The 11,589-nt window shown below is 37.0% G+C and overlaps 1 protein-coding gene across 1 annotated transcript; it reads right to left on the reverse strand.

Moving 5' to 3' along the window:
- Window positions 1-975: 975 nt before the first annotated feature.
- On the reverse strand, window positions 976-9,670 carry LOC121771546 (NAD-capped RNA hydrolase DXO1-like). Its single transcript, XM_042168356.1, has 14 exons — window positions 9,540-9,670; window positions 9,005-9,453; window positions 7,478-7,710; window positions 6,580-6,645; window positions 6,411-6,489; window positions 6,206-6,285; window positions 6,089-6,112; window positions 4,080-4,204; window positions 3,647-3,863; window positions 3,489-3,542; window positions 1,989-2,035; window positions 1,773-1,857; window positions 1,525-1,588; window positions 976-1,346 (listed from the first exon to the last, which is right to left on the reverse strand). The coding sequence occupies exons 2-14, from the start codon at window positions 9,432-9,434 to the stop codon at window positions 1,243-1,245; spliced, it is 1,608 nt and encodes a 535-aa protein (XP_042024290.1). The 5' UTR covers window positions 9,435-9,453; window positions 9,540-9,670; the 3' UTR covers window positions 976-1,242.
- Between the last annotated feature and the right edge of the window lie 1,919 nt (window positions 9,671-11,589).

Consider the following 11,589-nt stretch of genomic DNA (forward strand, 5'->3'; position numbering starts at 1 on the left):
ACGACTTGAACGTGCTCTATTCTTCACCCCTCTTCAATGATGTGTTGAATGGTGTAGCACCAGCGATCGACTTCACCGTCAACGGAAATACATACCACATGGGTTACTATCTCGCCGATGGTATCTACCCAAGGTGGTCGACTTTCGTGAAGACGCTCAGCAACCCGCAAGGCCCGAGACGGGTTCTTTTTGCGCAGCGTCAAGAGTCCACGCGGAAAGACGTCGAAAGAGTCTTTGGGGTCCTTCAAGCCCGATTCAACATTGTGAAGGCCCCGGCTCGGCTGTGGTACTTGAACAATATGATTATAGCCGACGAAGGACCGAGGGCGGCTAGCTTCTACGACGAGGATGAAGCCGGAAGCTCAAGCGTGAGCTCTCCCCCACGCCGAGGTGCGCATACGACGGTGGGTGAGAGGGTCCAAACAAGGCACACAATGCGTGATACCCGAACCCACGTTGAGCTACAAGAAGACCTAATCAAACACATGTGGGCGAAATTCGGCAACGCGTAGTGGGTTTTTTAAATTTTACGAATTTAATTATGTAATTTTTAATTTTTAATATTTTAATTATGTAATTTTTAATTTTTAGAATTTTAATTATGTAATTTTTATTTTTTAGGATTTTAATTATGTCTTTTTTATTTTATTTGTAATATTATTTCAATTTTTTTTAATGAATTTTAATGTTATGGGAATGTTTTTATTTAAAATGAATTGTGCTCATCCTTGCGGAAGAGCACAGCTGTGGGTGTTGTGCTCATGCCTAAGAGCAGGCAGGAATAGTGGCGTCGGGCCCACAACCGTGCTCGTTGGCAATAGCACGGTTGTGGGTGCTCTTAGGATTTTGAGCACAACTAGGCCTATTCCTGTATAGTTTGCATTTGAATTTGGAGCGGAAAAAAAATAGTCAATTTAAAAGCTAGCTAAGATTTCAGAGAAACGACAGTGGTAGAAAATTTGGAGAATCAAGAACTTAATAGAGCCAGATATTCCTCGATAAAATAATCAATACTAGTATGTAGTAAACTCCCATAGGGGACCGCAAACTCAGAGATGAATCGATCTCTCTGGAAGCTGGGACAGCATAAGAGATTATGAGGATGATCATTTAATTAGAAGGGGACCCTACCAGTTGGTAAGTCTTGATTCCCCAAAGGTTAACATATGATACAATGTTCAAAATTGTATAATAGTAGTAGTATATGATTCCGGTTAGGCAGAGTGACACAGCTTTGCGAAGCTACAATTGTTGAACATGCTCTGTGATGGAATCGGGGCATGTTTGAGCTTGAAGAAGCTCCAATCGCGTGAACGGATGGGCAAACTGCAATATATAGTCCTCATCTGCACGGGGGCAATGAAATTACGTGTAAGTAGACTATCAAAGGATACGATCAGTGTGACCATCGAGAGAGAAGGTCGAAATCATACAGATACACTAAGACGATATATGTACTACTTTCCAACAATTTATCAAATTCCTATTGTCAAAACTCAAACGGTGTGTAATTGGGATTCTTACTTTCTTTCACTGTCCCGTAAAGCCAGCATAGCACCTCATCAGCAAATGCTAAGCACACTCCTCCCTGCCAAAAATGCCCATACAATAGTATTGGTGCACGAATAAGTATAATTGTTATACACTGCATATATGCATAGGCCAATACATGCCCATCACTTGCCGAAGAAAGGGAAAAACATGATGAAAGAGGAAGAAAATAGGTGGCCTATTTCCAAGCCTATTTAAGATAATGGCAGTTACCAACATACCTGCCAGTAATTTTTCATCTTTACTCTGTGTGTTACATCTTTGGTCCTAAGTCGTTCTGTACGAACAAGCCGACCACCATCATCCCTGCAACACAAAAGACAGATAAGAATCCCACAAAATCTTTAAATACAAAAAAGGCCCCATTTCATTTATCACTCTCCATGTATGAAAGAAAAAGTTGAACCAAGAAACATCCAAAAAGATTAAGGCAATACCTGAACCCAACCACAATATATGGTACACCAGCGAGGAATGACTGAATCTGCAAGTAACAGCATAATGGAAAAATAAAGAATATCAAGATCAACATATGCGCAAAGAACTCATAGATCAACATATAAGCTAAAATGGGTATTGTCTAGGATTAATTAGTTATAGGGGTGGGAAAGATAGTTAATCATGACACACAATTTAATCTTGATATTGTTGAGACGGGCCAAGATACATTTTCAAGGGCAGAGCTTTTAAGTAAAAGGCAACCGAATAAGAGAAAATTAGATATAGTCTTTAGTCACAACTAAACATGGCAACGAACCCATATTGTATTTTATAAAAAGACAGCCTGACAGATTCACATAAAGGAACATTGACCATACTAAGTTGCATTAACAAAACACCTAGAGAATATCATTCAGTACACGGAAAAAAGTTCTGCTACAAGTTCCAACTGTCCCAACAACAAAATGAGTGTGCTCCATTTTGATAGTGGGACAGAGAATGTCGTCATGACATCATATTTGCATATACAAGCAATAAGCACTTCTAGCTTATAGTAATTCTTCTGACCAGTTAGAGTAAATCTTCGCCAATTAATAGCGGTAGAAGCATCTCATAATGATTTAGAAAGGAGAATGTAACTAATACTTTGGAGATAAATACTTCAGCAATTTGTACTGAAATATTAATTCAAAGTTTACTGTACTTTCTGAATTGACAAACTCGTTAAAAATGATGATAAGCTGAGTATAAACACATAGTTGAACCAAAGATCAGCAGCAATTATTAATAGATATGTAGAATTAAACATTAATTTATCCAAGTGCATCTTCAGTATATAACATATAATCATAAGCCACAAAATAGGTACTTTCAGTGCAATAAAGTCAATCAGCAAAACATAATGTGAGTCATTGTCTAGCATAATTTAATGTTTACTTTAATGTTACATCAACCACTTATACAGATATACATTAAATATTTACATGTGAATGTAGCCATTTGATAAGAAGCATAAGAAAAAAATGTGCATCTAACATGAAATGCAATTGTTTATACAGAGAATGTACAAAAATTTGGTTTAGTAAGTTTGATCACACTTCACGATATAATTTTGAAGTCCTAGGATAACATGATAGTAGTTTAGTTTTCAGGGCTTATTATATGCAAGAACCAATTTCATCCACCAGAAAGTTATTGCCCATGGGACAATTCTCTGGTAAAAATCACTTCTGGGGAATAGGGATGTGGTCTAGAATCAAGAATCAAATTTTATCTCATAAATGGTCATGTATTTCATAGGATGGGTCTAGAAATTTGAAGCAGATTACAAATTCAAGACTATAAATTAAGAATATAATGTACCAAATACAAATAAATAGTAAAAATACATGCTAACGGCACAAGCATTCCATATTATTCGGATACCATCCAAATAGCCCAAAAGCACTCCGGTCTAAAGAAACAGAAAAAATGAGCAGAATTAGCAAGGTATTTACCCAGAATTTGAGCAATTTCTCCCTCTCAAATCTTTCCTCAGTGTGATACTCTAACTGTAGAAGCACAAGTGAAAGACTTTTAAGTCATAAAGCCAGGGTATGCAAACTATAGAGGAAGGTCATAAAAATATAAAAATACGAATCAAGAAAATACCAACCTCACGACTTGTTTTTAGTTCCACATAGAATCTTCTACCCTCATCAGTTGAATCACAACAGTCCATTTCAGCACCCATGAGTATTCGATGAGCTCCTAATTTTGTTTTAATTACAGAGCAGTATTCAACATTTGCATCAACATGATGTATTGCTTCTCCATCAGCTCTTCTTGGATCTTCAGTGGCAAGAGTCTCAAAACAATAGCCCCAGTAACATCTATCTCAAAGGGGTCGGATAAAATATAAGACATTAAATAACAGTCACTAGTGAAATTAGGCAAAGGAACCAGACAGGAAAACTTCTGGAAATGTTTCCAAAACAAGAAACCCTAACATACAATCAAGCTATATCCAAATTGAGCAGGAGGTAACCAAGAAGCATAATGACCTTAAGGCATAAGCTTAAACTTTTAAATGGAACCTAATAGTTTACCTTCGGCGATCCAGTTCACTCTGTGGTCTTTCTGGCAATTTGTGCACATCAAGATAGACTACTCCATTCCTTTTATGTACCCCCATTTCCCAGGGCTCATGCCTCATATAAGCAGTCCCCAAAATCTGGAAATAGATCACTGTTAGCATATGTAGCTTAAATAGCTTGATAATCAGCTTAAATAAGATGTCAAGCTATGCAAAGGAAAGTAAAATACAACCACTAAACAGCTTTCTTTTGCCACACAGAAACTGGCAGAAGTAACATACTAGAGGAAGATTTTCTATTTTAATTGCAGTGGAACTCAAAGAAAATATTTGAACATAAATAAAAAATTAATTGATAATTAAAATAATATAGATTTACTGTTTTTGAATACGCCTTTTTTCAAATTCTACTGTATAATTTACAGATGAAAATGCCATTTTTCTTATAATTTCTACAAGCTTGTATCAAATTCTAAATTGACCACAACTTTCTCAGACTCTCTATTCTCCCCATTCACTTTGGTGACTCACCAAATTAGTAGTTTATAAACCAACAATCCAACACAATCTTCACTATGACAATCTCAGCATACCAAAAAAAGGGGAGGGGCAAAGAAATATGATAGAGAAAAGGAAAGGTCAAAATTGAAAATTGAAAATTGGGAAAAGCACCAGCTACCTAGTCCATTAAGAGTTGCATGTTCCTACAATTGGACCATCTTGTATTTGAATTTTGTTGACATCTTGTTTATAGAAACTGCATGAATACAATTTGTTTGAGTTTGACTATAATATCGATTAGTGAAACTTTTAAGAATAGGCTGAACCAGAACTATGGAGGGAATGGCTAACTATACATGCGCAAAGAATACTAAAATTATCTTAAATTTAACAAAAAGTAAGTTTGTCTAACAATGGGTAGTGGATAATCAGTGATGTTATCATCAAGCCAAATATACATAACTCCAACGATTAGATGCTTGAGTCCTCGTCACAACCAAGCTTAGTAGGAACGAATCCTTTTCCATGATAAAATTCCTAGATGGCATTCAATATTTTATTTCCTTCTCTCCAATTCTTTTCACAAGAAAGGGGGCATGAGTAGAGTGAAAAGTTAAGTACTTTCTTCGTCCCACATAACATGGCCCTAAACTTCTAGGCATGCATATTTAACGAATGCAGTTTTCTGGCTATAAATTATAGGGACCCCACTTGGCATGACACTTGTTGGGGTTTGGACCATTATAAATGGGACAACCCAAAATGGATTTTGGGCCATGAAAAATAAGATGGAGGGAGTACTAAGCATCTTTCCATAAAAGAAAGAGCTGCAAAAAAAAGTATTTGTTTTGGTAATCAAATGCTCCAAAGAAGCAATTTCCTAGAAAACACTAATTATATTAAGTCCTCTGCCTAAAACAATCTTGGAAAGACGCAAATTTCTTGCAGTATGGAATTACAGGTCACTTAAACGACAGTGAGTTAGCAAAAAACTACAAGTGCCTTACTCTTAGTCTGGTGACATTGCACATCCCTTTTTCTATTTCTTTCTATTTGACAGAACAAGATTCAGTGTGACATAACATTGAGGAACAATAAGTTTACTGAGATAGACATTAAACTAATTTGATTTTCAGATGCTCCAAAGATTTGCAACAGAACTTTATGTATGAATATAATGCATTCAACAACCTCCATGCATCTGAAAAAAATGTGTTCTTCAGTGTTTTGTTGTTTGTTTTCTGCACATAAATTGTTTTCGAGGCCCTACACTTTAACCATTGCTTTTTAACTTTATAAAAATGAGGCTTAATCTCTACACAGGATAGAAAAAGATTGCCATTATAACTGTTCTTAATTCTTAATTCCCTTTGAGAAGAAGAAAAATACAATACAAGATTTCTTTAATAGTTTCATTAACACATAAATTCAACTATTCAAAACATTTAGGATAGTCCCTTGGAGCCTACCATGAATCCAAACAAGACAAGCACATCGGCAGCCAAAAGAACCATAAATTACCTTGTTGAGATTGTTACGATACGTCTGCAAAGGGAAGAAGCCAAAGGAAGATAAATTGTTAATTATCTGGGCACCTTGTTAAGCTTAAAGAAAGCTGGGTGGGTTGAAAACTATTACCACAAAGTGCATGTTCTGAAGCGGTATATTTTTGTTTCTTATTGTAGAAAGGAAGTCACCAAAGCCTTGAGAGCCCAGGTCTATGACAAACAAGCAATTGATCACTTTTAAAAGCTAATAATAATATATGCAGCCGGGATGAGAAGCAATAAAAGCTTCACTTAGTAAGGATGTGATTTCAAATGTCTCTTCTAATATAGCATACCTTTCTTTGGAATAAAAGTATCAAAACCTTCATTAAGATCGGTTCCAACATCTTCGGTAATAAGCCTCTTAAAAAGCCTCTAGAAATGTGAAAAAACGATCCCAGATAAGCAGATAACCAACAAACAACATGTAGTATAAATCTGAGGAAAGGAAAAGGGAAGGCTCACCAAACTGCGATCATCAAAGTAGACATCCCCACCTTCTACACGACTGTAGCAAGCAAGTTCACATGGCTAGTTTCAAAATAAACAAGCTAACTTGGATAAGAAAATATAAGTAAATACATTTTTCACAATATACATACATGTGGACATATAGTAACTATTGTACAACAAAGTTTTTTCCGGTCAGTTACAATTCATATTTCTTTCCTTGATTCAGTTGGGTGTGAGTAGGATATCAAAGAGGCCAGCATTGAAAAACTAGAGACAATCCATCATGAAGGCACGGATATGTGCATTTCATATTTACTACTTACTAGAACAAGAGATCTACACCAATATGCTTCACAGTTAAACTAGAATAAGCACGACACTGTAACACCCATCAGGGCACCAGTTCAAATGTTATGAGTTATAATTACATTCTCCATGTAAATTCTGAAATCCATAGAGTTCGCCTCTTCCAGTAGCTTAACTTTTTTACATTTTTGGGTGGCTTCTTATTATTGACAGCAATATGGAAAAGCCAAATACAACCCTCATCAACTAATGCCCTTTTCACATGGCTATCTGCAATATACTAACTCCACTTCTCGCACATTTTAGGCCTACAAAATCTTAGCTAGCAAACAAAATTACTGCCACATCATGCAGTGATGTATACAATACTGAAGCATCAGACAATAGCAGGCCAAAAAATGTTGTACATTCACCAACAAATCATGAGACCCAATCCCCAAGTGGACTCGCAGTCTACATACATGATCACAAAGATACTGAACAAATAAGATTGTGATTAACCTTTTCAATACCATGCAAAGTATTAAATAGGCACAATCCATGTCTTATGCATTTGAGTTTGTGAAGATTAGACGTCACTGGAAAAGGATAGTGCAAGTATTACCTCCTGAAAAACGGTGGCCTTTCTGGATAATGTTTCTTCGCTTTTAAATTTCAACTCAGAAACAAATCGTTCATCACGAGGACCATTGAAAAACTTTGGACCATAACCAAAGTTTTGCCTTTGTGGATAAGGCCCGGGACGGGGGAGGAGACCAGGTCCTCTATCATTCTGCCATCGGCCACGTCCGAAACCTCCTCTTGGATGGTTATTCATGACACGTATGGGGGGTAAAACTAGGCAAGTCGCATAAATTAGTTATGGAAGAGTAACAATTAGGAAAGTATTCTAACATAACTTGAGATATAACATAATATTAATACTTACTCCCTCTGTCACATTGGAACAGGCCACAAGGTCCGGCCGTGGATGTTAAGAAATTGAGTAGTTCAGAATTAAAATATGGAATAAAATGTAACTTTTGTTGGGAGTTAATCCATCCAAAAAGTAGGTAGGAGATAGGAAGATTAACTTTATTTAATAAAGTTGGTGAGACAGAACAAGAGGACCTCACGATGGCAGTGTAAATAATGAATTACGTTGAAGTCTTTGTTATGCATTGAATATTTGAATTTTCATTTTAGGTAGTGGCCTATTGAAATGGGACATCCAAATAAGGTGCCCATTGAAATGTTATGGAAGGAGAATGTTTTAATTGTAAGGACTACATTCAAATTTATCTTGATTACTTCTGAGAAAACAAGGGTGAAATATAATTTTTCAGATATTGCAAAATCAACACACAAAAAATCTATGTTCCTTTAAGAATGCTCAAAATTTGAACCTATCTCCGACTTTCCAATACTTGATGTTGATGGTTTCCAAAATTCTGGGTCCTGACTCCTGAAGTGGTTCAAAGGCATATCTCACAACGAATTCCTATTACTACTTTCCTTTTTGTTAGCTCATTCACACGTCTCTAAGCTTACACTACCATTTTGAATCAAGAAAGTTATTGAACTGTAATCTGATCCAGCTACATGTTCAAATAGCAACTTTTTCTTTACAAAATTGATCTCATGGCCCAGCTGTTCCACGCAGAGATAATAGAAAAATAAAAGCTTTTCAATAAAAGTTTCATACGAGTTGATAGTAGTAGATGGAGTATAATATATGCATAAAACAAAAATGTTACAGAGAATATTAAAGTGAGTTTTTATAGTCAGAAAATACAATAGCTACCGGAACCCCCGCAAACAAAAATCTAAGAATGAACTAGAAAAATTAAGTTCTTCAATGGTAAAAATACATCAAAACATATCCAAACCAATGAGGGGAGCTACGAACCTGCTTACTAGCTAGTGAGAAAGATAAATAGATAATACTAAAACCGAATCTTGAGAACAAACACTATGCACGTAGACCAATAGAAAATCAGGCAAACGTATACAGAATACTGAAAAAAGGCACTCCTGAGTTTCAAAATTCCAACTAGACTGCTAACGAACATCAGTACTGAAAATATCTTCAAGATCAAAAATAACAATCGAAGCATCAAAAGAAGGAGAGACGCCGAAAAGAGATAAATACCTGGCACCGGGTGAACACTGTTGGCAGGAGTTTTGACATAATCCTCATTATCAGAGCCAAAGAGATCCTTGTCCTCGACCTCTTCATCATGCTCGTAAGAGTGACTGTTACTATCGTTGTTGTTGACGTAATCGTGGCTATTGTAGGATGAAGACCTCACTTCGCCGCGATTGGGGTCGTTTTCTTCTTCTTCGTCGGCGCTGCTGCTTCGATTGGACGAAGATGAGGAGGAAGACGAAGATGCGGCGGAGGAGGAGGCGCCGGAGGATGAGGAGGAGGCGCCGGAGGATGAGGAGGAGCTCCGCTGCTGGTCTTTGTCTTGCTCATCGTTGGAGTAATTGCTGTTGGCGTGGGTAGTGGTGGTGTTCTCTTCGTCTTCGTCTTCCTCGGAATCGCCGAATAAATTCATGGCTTGCTCAGCGAAGTCCATTTTGGGTTGGGGGAAAGGGCTGCGTTGGCGTCTCAATTTATGAATACTGCACTGTGCAATACCACTACTCTAAAGATGTGTGCATCGCATAGTGATCTCACTGACCTTCTCAGGAGCAGCGAGGCAGGCGCGGCGCGGCGGGGCTGTGGGTGAGGTAGCCGGATCGGGTTTCGCCGTTATGAGAGAGGGAAGGATTTCATTAGGGATTTAGGATTAGTGTGGGCTTTTATGCGTATTGGTGTGTGTATACCAATTGATGAAATTTAGTTTAGATTTATCTGTTGGACTTACATGTGTCTTGGATTTTAATTTCTTTGATTTTATATGATATTAGTATACATATTTTTAAAATTAAATTATTTTTTATTTAAGTAAATCAGTATTATATAGTATTAGTAGTACTTTTTACTATTTTGAGTATATTAAATTATTCGAGGTTTATATTTTTTACATAAATTTAATTATTATATTTAATGTTCAAGTTATAATCCATTAACATATTTATATTTAAATTACTATATATATAGTATACATAGTTAAAATTGAATTGATTTTGATTTATATATGAGATACTAGTATTTTATTTTATTTTATTGTTTAAAAATTTGACTCCTATTTCATTTGTTATGCTTCTCAAAATATGGATTACGTGTATATATAATGTCATGTGTTGAATTTGAATTTGGCAAAATAAATATATTGATTGTGAAAACTTTTATGTCAGTATTTAATTTATAAATTTAATTTGTTGACAATATCAAATTAGTAGGAAGAAATTACTTGAGCTGTACGATTGTACGAGTATGAAGAAATTCACAAAAATGTCATTCTGACACATTTTTGGCTGGAAACATCATGAAAATATTTAATACATGTTATATCTATGCATCATATATATCTCTTTTTTTTTGCATCATATATAGATCTTGTTCGCTGATAACTTATTGGGAAACACTGTGCATATTCAAAGCTTGAGCAAAAATGTGGGAGTTTTTGGTCAGACAGCAGCAATACAATGGACGCCTGCATGGAGCCATAAGGTGGAGCATCAGCGTAGGGGATCAATAATAGAAGCAAGAAGAGTTAGTTAGTAAACTAGTCGTTAGAAGGGTATTGTAACTAATTTGGTGCAAGCTCATGCACTTGATCAAGATAGTGTTAGGTAGTTAGTTTCAATCTCTCATATAAAAGAGAGAGAGCTCGTTGTTAGCATAGAGAGAGACACACACGCTTCTGTAAAAGTTTTTTATCATTTTCAATAAAATTTCTCATTCTTCCAAAGGAGGAGTTTAATATTCATCTTGTTGCTTAAGAGTTCTTGATCGGATCATTTCATTGCATCTTCAACAATTGGCGCCGTCTGTGGAAAGCGAGTTGATCGATCGAGAAAAAGTGAGAGATGGCGGCTCGAATGGAGGCTGAGAAGTTCACCGAGAAGAATGACTACGGCCTATGGAAGATGAAAATGCGCGCCGTGTTGATACAACAAGGTCTTGCGGCCGTGATTCCTTCGGAAGATCCAGCTGGGAAAGGGAAGCAACCTGCCCTCGATGAAAATGCGCAGGCTAAGTTCGACGAAATGCAACTGAAGGCTCATAGTGCCGTCATACTGTGCCTCGGAGATAAGGTGTTAAGGGAGGTGCAGGGAGAAACTACAGCGGCGGCGATCTTGGCTAAACTGGACCAAGTTTATCTCGATAAATCTCTGGCTAATCGTCTATACATGAAGAGAAGGCTCTACTCATACAGTTTCTCTGAAGATAGGTCGATCATGGAGCAGTTGGAGGATTTCTCAAAGTCCATTGATGATCTTGAAGCCATAGACGTCAAGATTAGTGATGAGGATAAAGCGATCCTCGTTCTCAACGTGTTGCCTGCCTCCTATGATCAAATGCGTGACGCGATTTTGTATGGCAGGGACAAGGCTATCTCCCTAGCGGAGGTTCATGCAGCACTCATGGCGAAGGAGCTGCAAAGAGGCGGTGTGCAACATCAAGATCCCCAACCAGAGTCGCTGAACATTAAAAGATTCAGCAAGAAAAAGTTTAAAAGGAAGCCAGAAGATGCGAAGGCTGAGAACTCTGGGATCAAAGAGAGTAGGAATTGCTATTGGTGTAAAAAGCCTGGGCATCTCAAGCGTGATTGTTACGCGTGG

Source organism: Salvia splendens, chromosome 16, assembly GCF_004379255.2.
Source record: "Salvia splendens isolate huo1 chromosome 16, SspV2, whole genome shotgun sequence".
NCBI lineage: Eukaryota > Viridiplantae > Streptophyta > Magnoliopsida > Lamiales > Lamiaceae > Salvia > Salvia splendens.